Source organism: Drosophila obscura, unplaced genomic scaffold, assembly GCF_018151105.1.
Source record: "Drosophila obscura isolate BZ-5 IFL unplaced genomic scaffold, ASM1815110v1 contig_37, whole genome shotgun sequence".
Taxonomy (NCBI): Eukaryota; Metazoa; Arthropoda; class Insecta; order Diptera; family Drosophilidae; genus Drosophila; species Drosophila obscura.
Window position 1 is genome coordinate 1,936,073 of NW_024542825.1, and position 20,357 is coordinate 1,956,429.

The following is a 20,357-nucleotide window of genomic DNA, read 5'->3' on the forward strand; positions in this document are numbered from 1 at the left end:
ACTTCCCCACGAAATGTTTTTTTTTTTTTGGAATTTTTGAATAATTGTCGCTACACGCATGAATATTCCAGCAGAACTAGCACCTGAAGGAGTGGTAGGCCAAGTGTAAAAACCAAATGCAACTCAATGCCAATTCAAGAGTCGAGGGGCGAGAGTCGAGTCGCTCCACAGAAAGTTTTACCGGCATAATAATTCATGGCTCGTGCCCCAAAGGCTGTTGGCTGTTGGCTGCTGGCCACAATGCAAAACGCCGATAATTGGCACGAGGGGGGAAACAGCCAGGGAAGGGCGCGTGAAAATCTGCCTGTGGCACGCACAACTTTTCCAAGCTCCTTGAAGCCTCTGTATGAAGTCTGAAGTGTGCAGTCAGTTGGAAAATGCATTCACAGACTCAAACTCAAACACACAGACACAGACAGAGACAGATGTTTAGTCACTTGTACAATGATTGGAGGAGCTGCCAAGGAGAACTTTTGCTTGGCAGAAGCAGTTTCTTGGCATTCATTCCTCATCCGAAGCCTGGCCTACACCTTTTTCCTCAATTTAGTCTTTGGAACTGCTTGATCACGTCTCATTAAGATGATTACCACCCCCAGGTGGGTGTGCTACGCTGTGCCACTATGCCAGGAGTGTGTGAGTGCTACGCTGTACCACTGTGCCAGGAGTGTGTGGAATGCCTGTCGCCTGTTCCTGCCCCGTTCCTCCTGTTGGCCTTCTATTTGTCAGGCGTAATTAGCCGCAAAGTGTGCTATTTGCAGAATATTGCCACTGCCATCATCATTTGCCTGGGCTGGGCTGGGAAAAGTTCTGCTTTATTGAGACATTTGCCTCGTCCACCCAGTCGCTACATTCTGTGGTGCAGTGCTGTGGTGTGGCGACTGCTCACATGCAGAGGCCGGACTTTGAGGGCTGCCACTCAAAACGCTCGATCGCCGCACAATGCAACCACTAGCAACAGCAGCAACAGCAGCAACAGCAGCAGGACAATGCCAGCAGCAGGACGGGGAGCCAGGAAGGAGCCAACTATAACAAAGGCATTGCTGACGCGCGCTTGCCTCCAGCTGCAGCAGCTGCAGGGCTGCACGCTGGTGTGGCAGTGTGCCCCGAGTGTTGCCTGTGTGTGTGTGAAAAATACCACAATTTCAATTTCAAAGTATCCTTTTAGTCAAAAGGAAATGACATTTACGCGCTTTGTTGTGGTTTGCTCATGCATAAAACATTTTTAGTTTATATTTTTTTTTATGCTTTTTTTCTGTGACGCACTTGATGCTGATACTGCTGTTGCTGCTGTTGCAAGGTGGGCGTGGCAGTGGCAGTGGCTCTGGCACTGGGGCAAAACATGTTTCTGTTCTAACGACAACTTCTCTCGGACCACAGAGCAAGGCAACGGCAACGGCAGCGGCAGCGGCAACGGTCGATGTCGTCGATGTGGCAGCTTAAAAAGTATTCTTAAAGAAATGGAAATATATTTATGAGAATTAAATTCTGGTTTCGCTCACGCTCACCCCCCCGCACACAATCCACAATGGATGGCGCACTGGCCTTGGGGGTCAGTTGGAGTGGGACCCTGGCTGGGTGGGTGGGTGCTGCTGCTGCTGTTTTTCAGCGGAGAACAACAAAAACTTTTCGAATGGAAATTGGAGGGGTGCGAAGCCAGCTGAAGCCAGCTGGCAATTGTTTTAAATATTTCGAGCAAACAGGTTAAACTTTAAATACAAAAATGCAGAAAAACGCTGTGCAAAAGGAAAATGCTCTCCAGAGGTGGATGGTGGGTGGAAGGAGGTGGAGGTGGAGGTGGAGGTGGTTGAGTGCCAACAATAAGTGCAAAAATCAATGCTGCTTCAGGGCCTTCAGGCGTTCCGTTCCGTTCCGTTCCGTGCCGTCTCCGGCGGTTGCTCTGCCAAAGCGCTGCAAATGCGCTTCCTGTTTCCTCCAGGAGCAGGACTCCATGAGGGGCACGACGACATTTGTTGAATATCAACAGGAAATGCAGTGAATAAACACGTCGAGTTGTCGAGTTGTCGATTCATCGATGCAACGAGCAACGCCAGCGATGAGGAGGGAGTCATTGTGTTGTGCCTCTCCTCTCCTCTCCTTCTTTTACAACCTGCTGCCATTGTGCAGCCCGAAACAGGATACAGGATGCAGGATGAACTAGCAGCAGCGGCTGGGATGGGATGGGATGGGTTGCTATGCGATGCGATGCGATGCTCTTTCGCATGCAATCGTATTCAATTCCATTTGAAGCTCCACAGATTCAATTCTATGCGAGCGATGCCCCACCACCTACCACCTACCACTGCTTTCGATTTGAATGGGGGGGCGGATGTCTCCTCCGGGCAATGGCCAGCAAATAATGCCAAATGCATTTCCAATGACTGCGCAGCGGCAGCAGCAGCAGCAACAATTGCTTTGTGCCGACCATAAGATACCCCTCCAAGTGGGACTCTGTTGGTTTGTAAATGTTGTTAAAACGATGAATTTGATGAAGGAAGCAGCAGTTTTCTTTATGTTGGGATAAAGTTGCATGTTGTAGAAGTATGCCAACGCAGATATATATTCGTGGAAAACTATGCAAGGTGTTTGCTCTCCTTACGAAGCTTATTTTTGCTCAATACAGCCAGTTTACTTCCTTCTGATTGGTTGTGTGGGAGAGGAGTATGAGCAAGACCCGCAAGAGAGCGAACACACCAGCACCACCTTGTTTAATTTCATCATGGATCGTGACAGCGAGCCTCTCTCCGAGCGCTGACAGAGAGCTGTCAGCTAACAGTGAGCTGTCAGAGAGCTGTCAGCTAACAGTGAGCTGTAACCGAGAGCGGCGACAGGCTGTTGTAACGAAAAGCGCTAACAGGCTGTTAACGAAAAGCGCTGACAGGCTGTTTTGGTAGGGCTGTTAACAGCGCTCTGTTACAACAACATTTCATAAGCAGACCGCAGAATCCTAGAGATTTTAAGTATTTTAAGAAGCAATAAATTACTGTTTTAGCAAAGCAACTGAAATCAGGCATATATAATACTGTTACCTCAATAGCTGTTTGCGCAAATACACCCACAGTTGCCTGCACAAGCACCCACCGAGGATATCAAACAACAACAGTCGCCGTGTGGCACACACAAATTTTGCATTGCCGCTCGTTGCCTGCGTTGCCTGCGTTGCTTTTGATGCATTCGTTGCGTAATTGCATTGATCAAAAAAGCGAAGGCCAAATGGCATTCATGAGACCAGCAATCAAATTAAAGTCCAGGCTAAAATGTTTTTCCAATTCTGCAGGTGGAAAGCCGAGCAGTCAGCCGTCAACCGTCCGCCAGTAGCCAGTCCGAGCTGTGGCTCTTGTGCAACATGCAATCAAAGTCAGGTCTCATGGCTCACCCTTCTTACTGTCGCCCTGCCCTGCCCCTGCCCCTGCGCAGCCACCCTTCAACATGCAACTGGCAGCTCTCACCATAAGCCATCATATTTTTGTGTCCATCGTCCATCAGCCGGCCATCAGAGCACATCAGACCATCAGTCAGTCAGTCAGTCAGTCAGTCAGTCAGTCAGCCAGTCAGTCGGTCGGTCAGTCAATCATTTTGAATCGTTTTCGTTTACGTTTCGTTCTCGTTTTCGATTCCAATCAATTTGTTTGGCATTTTTGGCTGCCTCTTACACGTCTCTACCCCCCCGCACACCACCTCACCGATTCGCACCACTCATTCTTTTTGGGTTCGCTTTTTGTTTGCTTCTATCGATTTGCGCTCTCTCACACAGCAGAAACCCAAAACAAAAAAGGCGCAAGCCGACAAAAAACTTTGTCCGACACTGCTTGTTGCATTTTTAAATAAAACGCCGCCCCCAGCCCCTGCCTACCCGCCCACGCAGCAGCAGTAGCAGCAGCAGACAATCTGACAGCAGCAGGGTACACTTCCTGTCAGATACAAATCCATCTTTGTCTCCGCTCCGGCTTTAATGGACGTATTTGCTGCGTGCTTCACTCTGACAGCGAATTGGGCAGAGCATTCCCCGTTCGTTGTGGCCGCAGTGCAGAGGGCAAAAAACAATTTACCCAATTACTGCTGAAATATTTCCATTTCATTGTATTTTTGTTTCAAGTTCGTTATTCACTCGTGCTCCATTCGACACGTGTTTTATGGGGGGCCCAAAAGCATTTCCCGTTCAAATTTCGTTTGGTTGAATTCATTTATGAATTTTGAGGATTGGCCAAAAACTAATCTGGGCCGTCTGCATGTCTATAAATAGGCACAGAAGTGTGCACGCATGTATGCTTTTTCTTTGTGAGAGCTGACAATTGAATTGCAGGACAATGTCCTTTGTTCTGCATCCTTTTAGCTGCTCGTAGATTCCAAAAATTAACACACATGTGTTCTGGGAATTTTTGAGAGCTCACTTTAATTTGGGTAGAAACATTTAGCACTCAGAGTACTTGGGCTTGGGCATTGTCTATTCACGTTCTGATTACGCTGGAGTATTTATGTATTTATCTAATTAGTAATCCATATTTTGGCCATAGAATTCTGCAGCTGCCAGACTTAAACTTTAAAATGCAATAAGCAGTGGAAAACAACAATTTAATTGATTTTCTTCATTATAAATCTATTCTCTGAATTCATATTAATTATATTCTGCTGCCAGCAGTATTCCTTAGCAGTGAGCCCATAAATTGTTTGCCTTAATTCCAGCCACAAATGTTGACTCTTAATCGTTGCTTGAGTCCTGCTGCCGCTGTTGTTGCATTGTTGCTTCTGTTGCAAGTTCCTTTCCTTCAACATCAGACATGTCTGAACTATCTGAAGTGCCTTGTGGCCTGCACCTTGATCGGCGTTTTCTCAATTATTGCTTGTGCAGCTTCCTCGTAGATTGCGCTGTGGCTGGACAGGTATTGTTCTTTGTTTGCCACGCTGAGATTGAGAGAGAGAGAGGCGAATGGTTAAGGAGGCACAGCAGTGGACACTGGCAAACTGTACGCTAATTGACACCTGGCTCGACTCGACTCGACTCCCCACTGAACTCTGAACCCCCGATAAGATGTGAGGGAGTGGGGTGGGGCAAGGGCTGTGTGTGGATAGGCAAAAGTTTTCGGTTTTCGGGTTTCGGCTTTCGTTTTGGTTTTTTCCTTTCCCTTTTTTTTTGTATGCCATTCTCCGTTGCATGCCCGCAGGCGTTAAGCTCTGCTGCAAATATCATTTTGTGGGCAGGGGCGTGGGTGTGGGCGTGGCACTGAGCTGCGTTCATTGAGAACAAAATGTGAAACTTTTTAATTGACTTTTTCAATTACAGTTTAATTTTGTTGTAAGAAATGTTGGGGCACTGCCAATTGAAGTTTTCCCTTGGCCAAGTGCATGGCCAAAAGAGGAACAGTTGGGCGGGGAGAGTGAGGTGGAGTGGGGGGGAAGATGATGCGGGTCTCAGTCTCCGGCTAATCTATCATTGTCCGCCAATGAATATGTGTGTGTGGCATGAGAGTAATGTGTGTCTGTGTGTGTGTGTGTGTGAATGTGTGTGTGTGTGTGTGTGTGTGAATGTGTGTGTTTGCAATTTGCAAAACTTCAGAAACACGCACAGGCGGAAGGCGGCAGGCGGCAGGCGGCAAGCAGCACAGCCATCTCAGCATCATCAACTTCTTGCCCCAAACCCATGCATGCCACTGCCCCCTCTTTGGACACTTGGAAAATCTAAATGTATTTGCAACATGAAGGAACGTCCTGTTGCTGGTAGCCGAAGCTGCAAATACCCTAGAAAATGAGTATTATTTTTTTATGGCATATTCCATTTCCATTTATTTCCCATCGTGATCATCATAACAGGAGGCTTTCCTCTCTCTTCCAGTCGCATGTGGGCACAATTAATGCATTAGAAAAATGTTCCCCTGATTCGGAATGTCCCCTCTAAAAGGGTGCACTGGAAATATCATTTTGTGGCCCCATCGCTGGACATCATGAGGGTGAAAAAAATGCCAAAATGCATCAAGAGCGGGGCAACATAGAGTGGAAACGAAGTGTAGCAAGTGGCGTGGCCGAGGCAGATTGCATCTTGGAAAACATTTCCTTCAAGCACTTTTTATTATAGCCAAAAAAAAGCAAAGGAGAAAACTGAGGGGCCAAAGTGAAAAAGTTGTTTGCCAAGGAAAAAGTTTCTTTTGGGTTGCGTTCCTTGTAGCGACGAGAGGAGAGTCTTACAGCCTCGGGAGATGTGTGACAGGTATGAAGAGTGCCCCAAAGAGTGCCCCAGAGTGCATAACTGATGGGGCAGCAGCGCCACTTTAAGCAACAAAAATCAGCCGCAAAAATTAGCCACCACAAACGGAAGGGCAGAGCCATGTCCAATGGAATAATTTCGCTGCCACATGGACACATGATGCATTGTCTGTTACAAGAGCGGGTAGCGGGAGTGAGGAGAGGGGAAAGGGTTGGTGTGTGTGTGTGTGGGGGTTTTTGTATGTGCCAAAACAAACATGTTACATTTATCTTTCTCGGGGATAAAAGCAGACAAAAAACGAACCAAAAACACAGCACAAGGGAGTCGACCGGGGCGTACCTCCAAACAGCAGCGCAAACACTGGCAAACACTGGCAAACAGTGGCATAACTGGCACAATAATATACCCCATGATTCGAGGGTAGCAGCACACAAAGGCCATAACAGAGATACGAATTGCGAGCAGAGACCAACAAAAGCCCCCGAAAATGAATGGCGGAGCCGCCTTTAGCCATGGCGGCTGCAGGTGATGACGATAATGGGGTCGGGGGTCAAGCACTGGTCAAAGCCAAAATCGGAGGGATGGGGATAATGGGCGTGGCGGGAGGATCCACCTGGCACGTTGTTCAATGTCCTCGAATTAATCCCCAGCGTACACTTTCGGAACGGAAAGGCACAACGGCTGGCGGGTTGTGTTGGTTGCAGGGGTGTGTGGGGGGGGCTACATTTTAATTGAATAACTACACGAACGAAATGTTATGTTGTGTTGATAAGATGATAAGATACGAGAGGCCCCAAGAGAGGCGTGGGGTAGGGATCTGTGCTGTGTCCTCACAAATCACAACGGAAATGAATGGCATTGGGCATTGGGTGTGGATTTTTATTACGCATGGATTTGAAAGTAACAGCCCAGAGCCCAGAGCCATTGCCGCCTGCGTGCGTAGGCAGGCATCCTTTTGTGGCATTGTCTTTGACTTTGCTGCCATATCTCGCTTGAAAATTGAGTTCAGGTTCAGCTCTCTCTCTCTCTCTCCTCTGTATGCCTGTTGTGGGGTTGCTGGGGGTGAGCTCTGTTCTGCTCTATGTTGACACGTTGATACTACTATTGCCATGCACAAAGCCCCGCTAAAGCCCCCACATTTACATACAGATGTGTTCATATTATGTGAGGTGTGGGCGGAGATTGTGAGAACCCGCTCATAACCCTAGATTGCCACTTGATTTGTTCTTCCTTTTTATGCGCTCACATCGCATTTGTTCGGGCTTTTCCCTGCTATTGTTCTGCGCCCCTTCCTCCATGCTCTGCTTTTTTTATGGCCACCCCGCATCGGTGGGATTCCGTGACACTTCTGGCATTGGCATTTGACGGACGGGCACAAGGAATGCAGAGACAAGGAATGGCATCCTAGCTCCTGCTGGCTCCTGGCTGCTGCCTCCAGCATGGGCTGCTGCTGCTGCTGCTGCTGCTTCTGGCATTTGTAATCGCCGCTGTGAAATCTGTGACATGCGATATTTATTATGCAAATATTGGCAGGCCACAAATCCTGTTAGCCTGATTGTATTTTCTGCCTCACAGCCTGAGTGATTGGCTAATCCTTGTACTACCTTGTACCCCTTGTACAGCCGCCCCACCCCCTTGGGGCCATGGCACTGTAACTTCTGCTGCCTGTAGTTTCATTTGTTTTAATTGTCGCTGCCTGTCCAAGGCTCTCTCACAGCGCTCTCTGTCTGCCCGTAAACTTGATTCTCGCTCAGCGTCGTCTCAGATTTTTGTGTGCATTTAATGCGCGACAAAACTTTTACCCCCCCCACCCCATCCAAAATTAGCGTCCATTAATTAGTTGTCTCTGACGGCGGATTGACGTTCCACTCATGGCCTCCACCACCTCACACTCCACTCTGCTGCCTGCTGTTCAATGCTCTTTGCCCTGTGGTCTGTGGCTGCATCCAAGGGGGGGAGGAAAAATCTCTCTTCCAGCAGATAATTTCCGTCGCTTGTCAAAGTTTTGAGCACTGGCTCCTGGCTCCTGGCTCCTGGCTTCACCTCACCGCTGTCTGACATGCTCTGGCATTAATTTATCTTCCACTCCACCCTCCAGCCTCCACTCTCCACGCTCACTCTTGGCATTTGCTTGGAGTTTTGCTTTAATAGATCATTTGCTGCATCATTGCGCATATGCCGCGTCCGGGAGCTAATCCTTCTGCTTGCGATGTCTCGCTGTCTGTCTGATGGAAGGAATGCAGGCAGCATCCCACAGCTGGTTGGTTGGTTCACGCACGCACACCCACGCACGACTCCCAGGGACACACACACACACACACACACACACAAACACACACAGATACATCAGTGTCGGTGCACACGGCTGGCTGCTTGCTGCTTCGCCATTAAATGTGGGCCACCGACAAGCGGAAGGGAAGCCGCTGATGCCACTGCCGCTTCTGCGGGGCTTTCCTTTTTGCCACTGACTCTGCCAATGCCATTGCCGTTAGCGAAATCAGAGTAGTGCCCGGTGCCCGGTGCCCGTTGTCCTTGGCGTCCTTGGTCGTGTGCTGCATGCTGGCGTTTTATTTTTGCTCGCTTTTAGCAGACGGCAGACACCAACGAGCGCTTGATAGTCGCGCGGCCAGTGGCTTTGCCACTATAATTCTATTATGGCGCTGTAAAGCAACTTTATTTAACCCCCACCCCCCCACTGGTTTATGCCTGTCCAGCGTGGAAAACAAAGCAACACAAGACACAGACACAGACCAGCAAATATCTTTGTGGCCAGACTTGGCTGCTCCCCATAGCTGCGCTGGCTGCTGACATTTTGTCCATTTTGTCCATTTTCCACATTTTGCCCATTTTGCAGCTCATCTCCGCTCAGCTCTGAGCTGCGTGAATGTCGCGTTAGCTGTCATCATCAAATTACGCTCGGCTTTTGTGTGTGACTTGAGGCGGCCCAAGGTATGTTCGGGGGCGATGGTAAAGCAGTGCACACACGATCGCGCACTGCCTTACCTGCCAGCGAGGAGGCAGCCGCCGATATCAACCCTAATTAAATTTATTACTAAAACGCAAGCAAGCCTTTTTACTCGCCCTCTCTCTCTCTCTCTCTGGGATCGAGCTCTTTTGCCAGGCAACTCTTTCTCTTTCTCTTGCACTCTCTTCTGGGCGCTGTTCTCTTCTTTCATAAAATCACGCATACGCCGCGTTGATCGCCGCTAGCCGCCAGCTGGCCGAAAGCAAAACGATTCAAAGCGAGGCGAACCTCTGAACGGTACGGAACGGAATAATACGAAACAGCACGGGGCACCACGAATCATCATTGGGCTGCCGTCTGAATGGGATACCCCGCAGAAGCGCCTACACACACAGACAGAGCCACAGACAGAGACCTCTGACTAACCTTGTTCCGCTGCATTATTGCTGCTGCTGCTTCTGCTGCTGCTGCTGCTGACCCATGGCCCGGGTAATGGACGATCGGGAGCGCGAGGCGATTGTCCAGACTCTGCATAAGGATGTGCAGGCGCTCAAGGAGATGGTGCGCAATCGGGAGAGCGAACTGGTCAAGCTGCACCGCGAAATACACAAACTAAAGGTGAGAGAGTCGCATAAAGTCATCCAGTCATCCAGTCCATCCATCGTTGTCTGTCTGTCTGTCTGTTGCCTTTGGCATCGCCGTTTGTTTGGTTTTTGGGCGCTGTGTTTGCTCTGATAAGGCTGGGAAGGGGCGGGGGCTGGGGGCAGGGGGCAGGGGCAGCAACAAACAATTGTGTTGTTGGTCCGTGTCTGTGTTTTTTTTTTCGGACTAATTTCGAATTCGCTTTGTGTATCGCAGAGATACAAAAGTATCTGCAAATAGGCGCTCACCCTCCTATCAATTGCGTCGCACATTGTTGTTATCTTTGATAGAAGAGCAGATACTAGTGGAGGCAGCAGCAGAAGCAGCAGCAGCAGCAGCAACAGTAGTCTGCCGAGATATCAGATACAGCCCATGGCTATGCCCTACCCCACATAGCAAACCACATGGCGGGGTGGGCAGGGTTAGGCATGGTATCTGCCTGCTACTAGATACACTCGTTTCCATCTAACGCTTAGTACTTAAATTTGTACTTGAATTTGTAGCTCTTGATTCTAGCAGAGCTCTGCCCCATTCCCCACCCATTCCGCATCACCCTCTTCCCGCTTGGATCCGCTGTTTGAATTGTAAAGCAGATTTATTGAGCCAAGTGATTAGCACTTCGGGGCGAGATTTTTGTGGAGGGAAACACTGCCACTGAAACTGACTTTGATTCGTAAAGATTCCAGATAGCAGATCTCAGATCTCGCAGCTCTGATCTCTCTCTGGCGCAACAAAAGCCCAAAGAGAATTCAATTGAAAGTCTCTTTCGCGGCGCTCTGCCTCTCATATCATACGCCTCTCGAGTTGCGTCGCTAATTGCCGGATCAGCTCCGCAGCTGCAGCAGCAGCCGCAGATCTTGGGATTTGCTTTGGGCAAACAAACACCACATAGACGGCGGGCAGCACGCGCGCGCTGGAAACACTGGAAGAAGAAAAGAGAATCGAGCGCTGGTAGCGAAGAGCGTTTCTTTTTGTAATGCTAATTTCTATGCAAATAATTTGGAAAACAATGCCAGTAGGAGGTGGGAGAAGGAGGAAGTGGCACAGGCGCAGGCACAGGCCAATGCCAGGCGGGCTTATCTTTGTTTGCCCTGCACGGAGAGAGGTGGAACCGGGCCTGGAGCCAGAGGCGCCTCGGACTTGAGCGTTTATCTATGCGCCGTTTTTTTTTGGGTCACTGATTTCGTTTTGCATTCTATTTGCGGACTCTGATAAGAGAACAAACACACGCAGCCAACACAACACCCAAACACCCAACACCCAACCCACCCATCACGCACCCACTTGTGGCCCAATTCTCATCTCTGCATTCGTCATGTGGGGCCCCCTGTCATCGTTCCATTGATTCCGTGGCACGTGAATGCCAGACACTCAGTCGACTAATTGAGTTTCGGCACAAGGGAGGGATTTTATGCAGGCAGCATCACGCGTTTGCCCATTGATTGGGCCACTCAATTGGCTTGGCTTGGCTTGGGCATGAGAATGGGAATTGATTAGGCAACGCTTTCCAATTGTCGCCAACAGAGCGTGCTCCAGCAGACCACCAACCATCTGAATGTCACCAGAAATGAGCGGAATGAGCGGAACGAGCGGCAGCAGCAGCAGTCCCCCCCAAAGACGAAGCTCTACTCCCTGCCCGAGCAATGTGGCGAGCTGAACAGCACCAGCAGCAAGGTGAATCCTCATCTGTGCACCTCCTGTGGCATGGTGCTGCCCAGCAATCCAGAGTTTGCCATGGAGGCGCTCTCCCTGGGTCCGGCAACAGGCACAGCTGTCACAGAGGCGGCGACAGCAGCGCCCGAGCTGCGACCCAAGCCACTGCCGGCGGCCATCAAGAAGCAGGGCGTCTCCGCCGAGAGCTGCGTCCAGTCCATGCAGCAGTCGTACAGCGCACCAATTCCCAAATACGAAAAGGATTTCAGGTGGGTCCAATATACACTTTCATTTCCGCCTCCTACTAAGCAACGAACTTCACTTTCTTACAGCGATAAGCAACAGATCAAAGATGCCATCATGGACAATGATTTCCTGAAGAACATCGACGCCTCGCAGGTGCGCGAGCTGGTCGATTCGATGTACTCCAAGAGCATAGCGGCCGGGGAGTTTGTCATACGCGAGGGCGAGGTGGGTGCCCACCTGTACGTGTCCGCCGGCGGGGAGTTTGCGGTGATGCAGAACGGCAAGGTGCTGGACAAGATGGGGCCGGGCAAGGCCTTCGGGGAGCTGGCCATTCTCTACAATTGCACGCGCACCGCCTCCATCCGGGTGCTGAGCGAGTCTCGTGTGTGGGTGCTGGACCGGCGCGTCTTCCAGCAGATTATGATGCGCACGGGCCTGCAGCGGATCGAGAACAGCGTCAATTTCCTGCGCTCGGTGCCGCTGCTGCGGAATCTCAGCGAGGAGCTGCTGGCCAAGATCGCCGATGTCCTCGAGCTGGAGTTCTATGCCGCTGGCACGTACATCATTCGGCAGGGCACAGCCGGCGACAGCTTCTTCCTCATCTCGCAGGGCAATGTCCGGGTGACGCAGAAGCTGACGCCCAACGCGCTGGAGGAGACGGAGCTGCGCACACTCGCCCGCGGCGACTACTTCGGGGAACAGGCGCTCATCAACGAGGACAAGCGCACGGCGAACATTATAGCCCTGTCGCCCGGCGTGGAGTGCCTGTCGCTGGACAGGGACTCGTTCAAGCGGCTGATTGGCGATCTGTGCGAGCTCAAGGAGAAGGACTACGGCGACGAGAGTCGCATGCTGGCCATGAAGGCGGCCGCGCACAGCGACGAGGTGCTCGGCGCACATGCCCAGCAGCAGGAGTTCCCCGATTTGCGGCTGACGGATCTCGAGGTGGTCAGCACACTGGGCATCGGTGGCTTTGGGCGCGTGGAACTGGTCAAGGCGCACCACCAGGGCCGCGTCGACACCTTTGCCCTGAAGTGCCTGAAGAAGCGGCACATTGTGGACACCAAGCAGGAGGAGCACATCTTCAGCGAGCGCACCATCATGCTCAGCTCCCACTGTCCGTTCATCTGTCGCCTGCATCGCACCTTCCGGGACGAGAAGTACGTCTACATGCTGCTGGAGGCGTGCATGGGCGGCGAGATCTGGACAATGCTGCGCGACCGCGGCTCCTTCGAGGACAATGCCGCTCAGTTCATCATTGGCTGTGTGCTGCAGGCCTTCGAGTATCTGCACGCACGCGGCATCATCTATCGCGACCTCAAGCCCGAGAATCTGATGCTGGACGAGCGCGGCTACGTGAAGCTGGTGGACTTTGGCTTTGCCAAGCACATTGGCACCAGCGCCAAGACGTGGACGTTCTGCGGCACGCCCGAGTACGTGGCGCCCGAGATTATCCTGAACAAGGGCCACGATCGTGCCGTGGATTACTGGGCGCTGGGCATCCTCATCCACGAGCTGCTGAATGGAACGTGAGTATTGGTCTGCGAGTTTTGGATTTATTTTATTTTATTTTGTATTTTACCTTTTGTTTTGGCTTTTGGCAGTCCTCCTTTTAGTGCCCCGGATCCCATGCAGACGTACAACCTCATTCTCAAGGGCATTGACATGATCGACTTCCCCAAGCACACGTCCCGCTGGGCGGTGCAGCTCATTAAGCGGCTCTGCCGCGACGTGCCCTCGGAGCGGCTGGGCTACCAGACGGGCGGCATACAGGACATCAAGAAGCACAAGTGAGTGGCGGAATCCTTGTCGAATATTGGAGGGCATTGTAACGACTTTTCTTTTCTGTCCAGATGGTTCCTTGGCTTTGACTGGGATGGCCTGGCCAGCCAGCTGCTGATACCGCCCTTTGTGCGGCCCATTGCCCATGCCACGGATGTGCGCTACTTCGATCGTTTCCCCTGTGACCCCATTGAGCCGCCGGACGAGCTCTCCGGCTGGGATGCTGACTTCTAGCCCAAGACACTTTGTTGACCCATGGACTCTGGCAATTAAAGCTTTAGGTAGATGCGAATCACGTCTCCATGATTATGTGACTGTCGTGTATGCTGGTGCTGGCCGCCAGCAGCTGGCACATGTTCATGCAGCGCACAATGAGCGGCGCATAGATCTGCTCACAGCCGGGACGGGGCTCGGCCACGAGCCGCAGATCCTTGGGCAGCTTGCTGAAGAACTGCCCAAAGCTCTGCTTGGGCGGACGGCCTTTGCGGCAGCGGCGACAGCTGCAGGTGGCCTCGCGGTGCTCGTAGAAGGCGTAGCGGGCGCGGTAGGCGCAGCCGAGCAGACAGGGGCCAGGGCCGAGCTTCTCGTAGACGGGGGCATTGAAGACATCGGCCACGATCTGCAGGATGCTGCGGTTACCCGAGTCGGAACCCGCCATAACCACCATGGTGTTGGGTCCGAACTGGAAGCCCAGCTCCTGCGCAATGGCGCGATGATGCATCAGTTGGCCCTCGATGAGGGCGCGGGCCTCCGTCTCGGGCCGATCGAACTCCTCGACGCCGCGGAGCGCATCCTGCGACATGGGATTCAGGCGGGAGTGCCAGCGCAGCGTGCCCTTGGCCTCGGGTACGATCTCTCTGTCGTAGAAATGCAGGGCCGTGTTGCCGCCGTTGCCCATGGGCGTGGAGTCGAGCATCGCATTGAAGCGTTCCCAGTCGCCGTCGGCCAGCTCCTCGCAGAAGGCCTGCCGCACACCCGAGCCGTTGCGGAAGCAGAGCAGACCCAGGTACTCGTTGGGTATGGTGGGGTGGCACAGCACATGGCCCTCGTCCATCTTGCGGTGAGCCGCGCCCAGGTGCACCAGCATGGTGTCGCTGATGTCCAGCGAGAGCATCAGCAGGTCCTTCTCCAGCAGCATGCCCACGTATCTGGACTGGGCGATGCCGATGGCCGGCACCACCATGCAGTCGGGCCGGAAATTCCAGCGCTTCACGTAGTAGTCGGCCACGCGCCCCTGGAGACGCGACGGTGCGATGGGCTTCATCAGCCGCCTGGCCAGGTCTGGGGCACACGCCTCCAGGCACTTCTCGGACCACTTCCGGCTGTTGATGTCGAGCAGGTTCATGCCCGAACCGTCGCAGTAGTCGATGGAGGCCACGCCGCCCACCAGCAGCGAGGAGAGGAAGCTGCTCACCAGCGAAATCCTCGACGTGCGCGCGTAGTGCTCCGGACACTGCTGGTAGACCTTGCGAATCTGCGGGCCAGTGAACCGCGCATAGGCACGCGAGCCCGTGATGGCGGCCAGGTCGGCGGAGCCACCCAACTTCTGCTCCATCTCGAAGCCCTGCGCGCCCGCCGAACCGTCCATCCAGATGGGCGTGCGCGTCAGCTCAAAGGCGCCGGCATTGAGTTGCTCGTGGAGGCGCAGGATCGGATTTAGGTTGCACAGACGCCGCAGTCCGATGTCCGACCAGAAGACGCAGCCGTGCTGTTGGGCCGCTCCCCCGATGGCCGCCACCGAGTGCAGATCCGCTCCCTGGCTGCTCAGACAATTCAGCAGCATGTCCAGGGCCTTGACCCACATAACGGGATTAGCGAGGCTCTCGTCGGGATACGCATCGGTGAGCACTCCTCCCGATGTCTTGAACTCTGGCAGATCCACGTCGTAGCTTATTTTGGCCGTGTACTGCACCTTCATTTGCGAGTCCAGAATCACGGCCCTGAAGCGCTCTGTGCCCAGCTGGAGGCCCAGGTAGGTGTTGCCGCTGTAGTCCTGCTTGCGTCGATGACACATTTTCCATCAATGGTTACGTAGGGTTCCAACAAACTGAGAATTTCAAATAGGAGTAAACTGAATTAAATGTCAGTACAAAGGTTTCAGCAAGAGAGCATCAAAGATCGAGTCGATACGCGCGCGGCGCAGAATTTAACACTGCCACGGGCTTGCTTTATGGCCACAGGGGAAAAACTGTCTAACAAAATGATGCGATTGCTTCTAAATAGCTGCTTGTAGGATTGTATTTATTTATGAAGCTTTTCGCTAATTTGTAAGCGCTAAATTTCCTGGCCAGCCTGCGAATGTTTCTCGACTCAACATGGCGACAGCTGAAAGAGAGACAGAGATAACATGAGACATGTGTGTTAGTATTAGTATTTTGTTGGCACACCAACACGCACAGCTGACTGAAAGTATGAAATCTCTGGCGCATTCTGCCGGTTTCTCTGCCGCTGCGCTGCCATCAGTGCTGGCCTTTTAGCTTATCTCAGGCTAGATTTTGACATCGATGGTTTTGTAGCCATATTGTGGCAAAAAATGTTTTGTTGGCCTAAAAATGTGAATACGATGTTACACCATACGTCGTACACTTAAAATATTAAAATTTAATTGCAAAAATTGAAAACATAACTGCCATGAGGAATAGCTAATAGTGCACGATTGTATTAAGTTATCGATGGTATATAATAAAACCTCTAAAATATATTTAGTCTTATTAAGGTTTTTAAGTTTTTGTATTCGGCAAAGAAATTTTGTTTTCAATCTAGCGAGATTTTGTTTTCCAATGAAGCTAGTTTGAAGTTGGGAATTGTAGGCAGCACTGTGCAACAAGGAAGACACGCTTAAGCTATAAATTTTTCTCTGCCGCGACGTCAGCAGAGCAGAATTTTCTCTGCTGGTACGTCATCAGGCAGAATAATGCCGACTGCGCTGCCCGAAAAGGCCCTGCCTCTGCTATAAAAGGCTCGACCCGACTTATTTCATTTAGTCGAAATTTTTTCGTCTCCTGTTATACATATATATTTAATCTTATTTTTTTAAGTTTTTGTATTAATTTTAATGCGAAAAATAAGCTAAAGTTAATTATACCCGCACTCAAAAAAGAGTTAAGGGGTATATTAGATTTGTGGTAAAAGTGGATGTGTGCTACGCAGAGAAAGAAACGTTTCCGACCCCATAAAGTATATGTATATATTCTTGATCAGGGATTCAATGAGAGTGGACAAAATATTAATCTCTATGAAAGCTTCCCATCTGTTTCTGTTTTTATTACATATTTTCTAAGAATAAAGTAACTGATATATGAAAAATATCTGGTTTGCTTTGCTTTATTCGTTTAGCTGTTCTGGGCATACATATATATAATATTACAATTTATATAGATATATTTTGTGTCGGCCATCACCGCCGATTCAATACACATAAAATTTATAGATCTTGGCCACGTAACGAGGGGCAATCCGCATCCGGAATGCACAGGGCAATGCTCATCCCGACGAACAGGAATACCTGCACTGTTGCCACCAGGATTTTCTTGAGCATGCCCCACTCTGATTCGTCCACTCGCGGTGCCGCTCTGACCTTCGGTGGCGGTTCCTCTTCCTGGGTGCCGCATGGCACCTGTGGGGGAATGGGCAGCGAGGATATGGCTGTCAACAGAAGCTTTTCCACCATCGGCGTCCATTCATTCAGTGCCGCTCTGACCTTTCTGGAAGACTTTGCCCGTCCCCCGGCCAAACGTGTCGTCCACTTCTTGGCCTTGAACCGAGGCCCTCGGGCACTTGTCGATGGCGGTTCCTCTGTCTGCGTGCCGCATGACACCTGTGGGGGAATGGGCAGCGAGGATATGGCTGTCACCACCATCGGCGAAGTGCATCTTTTCTGTGCTGCTTTCGTAGGCTGAGTGAAATACATTCAGGTGTATCTATCAGAAGTTGCTGAGACTTCGAAGTCAGACGTGTGGCGTTCTGCTGCTTTCAATTTAAACGATAATACAAAACATTCTCCCAAAACATATACTGACAAAAATAAATAGATTTCCAGTCCACGTTCGAACGAAGTCACGCAACTGACCCGATCATGCCAGCAGCCCGATCTGCTGCGGCTGCGCCCTATCCGGCAACTGCTCCACATCCAACCGCTGGCCAGCCAATCAGGAATTTTCTGCCTCGCGTCGCAGGACTCAGCCGGCGAGGTCAGGCCCCCGATCTCCCACCAAAGGTGAAGCAATTGAAGACACCAGTGGCTCGGCCAGTGCCCAGCAAGAAGGCGTCCCCTCATCCTCACGAAGCGCCGAGTCTGGCGGTGCTGGGCAGCGCCAATCCCAGCACCAGTGGCAGTGGTGAGACCGGCGATCAGATCAGTCTGGCACATGGCCGGCGCAGGGGGGAGGTGCACCACTCCAGCTTCGTGTACCTGTCGGCGACGGATGCCAATGCCGAGGTGCTCCGATGGATGATGGTGGACTCCAGCGATAGCTGCACGCCATGCGACAGCTTCAGATCCATCAGTCCCTCCATGCAGCCCTGCTGCGGGACCAAGCGCAAGCAGAACCGTCAGAAGGATGTGAACGTCAGCCAGCTCGGATTCCGGCACGTTGAGCACGTGGCGAGCGTAATGCAGATGCCTCGCATCAGCGCCAGGTCGCTGTCTATCGGCACGGCCCATGAGTATTCTATAGAGATGCGCAGCTTCAAGGACCGTTTGAAACCGGCAAACTCTGAGCGCAATGCCGATTCAGGTGCTGCTTCTCGTGCTGGTGGCGTGTGCCGCTTCTCGAACGCCAACGGGCTGCTGGGCCAGCTGCGTCCTGTGGTGAGCGCAGCACAAGCCATCAAGGACAGCGACAGCGACAGGGACAGCGACAGCGACAGGGACAGCTTGACTCGTTCCGTATCGCAGCTCCAGCTGGGATTGGAATCGACCGGCAGTCGGGACACGCAAGAACAATTTTGCCAATTTTTGGCCTCATTGCAATCGATGGGATCGATGGAATCGATGTTGTCCTGCTTGAGCTCCGAGGCTAACGCAACGCCGTCGATGGGGTCCTGCTTGAGCTCCGACGGAACCGCAACACCGTCGATGAAGTCCTGCCTGAGTCCCACTAGCCTCTCGGCCCCGTCGACGCACTCGATGGAAACTCAAATGCCCGAAAACGAAACTCCCGACAATGGATGGACTTCGCCGATGGTGGAGCAGCTGCTGGTGACAGCCATATCCTCGCTGCCCATTCCCCCACAGGTGCCATGCGGCACCCAGACAGAGGGACAGGCATCGACAGCCCGTGGGCCTGGGACGACACGTTTTGCCGGGGGAGGGGCAAAGTCATCCATCAAGCTCAACGCGGCAACGCAAGTGGAACCCTCAGAGCGTGGCTTGGAACTGTTCAAGCAAATACTGGTGGGAGCTGTGCAGGTGATCCTGTGCCTCGGTATGGGCATGGCCCTGGGCTTTCCGAATGTGCAGTGCCCCTCGTTACGAGACCAGGATCCATATGATCCATATGATCCATAACCAGTGATTGTTCCTTCTTACGTTGTTTTTTTTTATCCAAATTTTTTATAGTTAAGCGAAGGTACTGGGCACTTCCAACCGATTCGTTTCGTTTCGCTGCGGTGCGGTGACAGCAGCAAACAAAAACAAAAAACAAAAAAAAAATCAAAATTTTCCAGTTTTCATTGTTTTACGCCCCCACACAGAAACAATATCCCCAGGACAGACAGATCAATTGTTAATGTATAAATTGTATGTGTATTAAATCGGCAGTGGCCAAAAAATCATATCTATATAAATTTTAATATTATATATATGTAAGTATTAAGTTTATTCAAGCATTTATTTATGTACAGCAAGTGTGTCTATGAGTATATGTAATATGTACGTGTGTGTGTGGGTGTGTGTTCGAAACCATAACCTTTTTTTTTTTTTATTTGAATAACCATTTGCTTAATATTTAAGAGGACTCGCATTTACCTTTACCCGTTGCGGCAGCCACTCTAGCCCAGTTCGTGGCGTGAAGAACACAACTTTTGTATCGGGCAAGCTGTGTAAGCTACGGATAGCGGATAGCGGGTATATGCGGGTAAGCTGTGTGTATCGGGTAGCATTTAGCGGGTGGTAAGCGGTTAAGCGTGGGCTCGTTTGCGCGCATCAGACGCATCGAGTGCGTCGACTGGGCCGAGAGGCTAGGGGGACTCAGGCAGGACTTCATCGACGGCGTTGCGGTGCGATTGAGGCTCAAGCAGGACCCCATCGACGGCGTTGCGCTAGCATCGGAGCTCAAGCTGGACAACATCGTTGGCAGCCCGTTGGCGTTCGAGAAGCGGCCGAATCTCTGCAACCTGGGACGAGGCGTTACTCTCGAAACGTGCTCAACGTTCCGGAATCCGACCTGGCTGACGGTCTGCCGGTTCTGCTTGCGCTTGCGCCTGCAGTTCACACAGTAGCAAGGCTGCATAGAGGGACTGATGGACTGTGAGGCTGTCGCATGACGTCCAGCACCTGCTCCAGTTGGTCTTGATTGTTGGTGCCGTTGGCGGCCCCCCTCCTTCAGTGCGGTCCCCCGGATTGATAATGGCCCGTATTTTGGCCTGCATCCGTTCGTTCATAAATCTCAAATTCTCCATCTTCCTTTTCAGATGTCTCTTCCTGTGCTCCTTTTCAGCAGCGGAGGACTCTGAGGGCCCCAGCTGCTTTGTCGTGGCCTCTTTTCGGCTGGGTCTGGCCGTCTCAATGCCAACGACCGTCTCGTTCAGCAGCTGGTAGCTATCGTTTAACGCCTCCACGTCCCCTTGGTCCCAGGAAAGTTCGCTCCAGCTCGCGGCAGCGGACATCTGATTTGCATTGATATGGGTGGCACGACTGTTCGTGCTTCTGTG

At 51.7% G+C, this 20,357-nt stretch overlaps 2 protein-coding genes and 1 non-coding gene across 6 annotated transcripts; 1 reads left to right on the top strand and 2 right to left on the bottom strand.

Moving 5' to 3' along the window:
- The first annotated feature begins 9,430 nt into the window (after nt 1-9,430).
- Nucleotides 9,431-13,796, top strand: LOC111073490 (cGMP-dependent protein kinase, isozyme 1). 2 transcript variants are annotated; one of them, XM_022365813.2, is made up of 5 exons: nt 9,431-9,779; nt 11,328-11,725; nt 11,789-13,231; nt 13,307-13,492; nt 13,556-13,795. In XM_022365813.2, the coding sequence occupies exons 1-5, from the start codon at nt 9,642-9,644 to the stop codon at nt 13,716-13,718; spliced, it is 2,328 nt and encodes a 775-aa protein (XP_022221505.2). In that variant the 5' UTR covers nt 9,431-9,641; the 3' UTR covers nt 13,719-13,795. The 2 variants fall into 2 exon arrangements, with proteins under 2 accessions (XP_022221505.2, XP_022221503.2); XM_022365811.2 differs by having other exon boundaries at nt 11,328-13,231; nt 13,556-13,796.
- LOC121403762 (xylulose kinase) lies at nt 11,720-15,505 on the bottom strand. 2 transcript variants are annotated; one of them, XM_041594836.1, is made up of 2 exons: nt 13,285-15,505; nt 11,720-13,217 (listed from the first exon to the last, which is right to left on the bottom strand). In XM_041594836.1, the coding sequence occupies exon 1, from the start codon at nt 15,496-15,498 to the stop codon at nt 13,777-13,779; it is 1,722 nt and encodes a 573-aa protein (XP_041450770.1). In that variant the 5' UTR covers nt 15,499-15,505; the 3' UTR covers nt 11,720-13,217; nt 13,285-13,776. The 2 variants fall into 2 exon arrangements, with proteins under 2 accessions (XP_041450770.1, XP_041450771.1); XM_041594837.1 differs by having other exon boundaries at nt 11,720-13,220.
- Nucleotides 15,506-15,708: 203 nt separating this feature from the next.
- LOC111073491 lies at nt 15,709-16,174 on the bottom strand. Of its 2 annotated transcripts, XR_005968155.1 has the most exons (3): nt 16,112-16,167; nt 15,882-16,030; nt 15,709-15,809 (listed from the first exon to the last, which is right to left on the bottom strand). It is a non-coding gene; the product is annotated as an uncharacterized LOC111073491 (transcript). The 2 variants fall into 2 exon arrangements; XR_005968154.1 differs by having other exon boundaries at nt 15,882-16,174.
- Between the last annotated feature and the right edge of the window lie 4,183 nt (nt 16,175-20,357).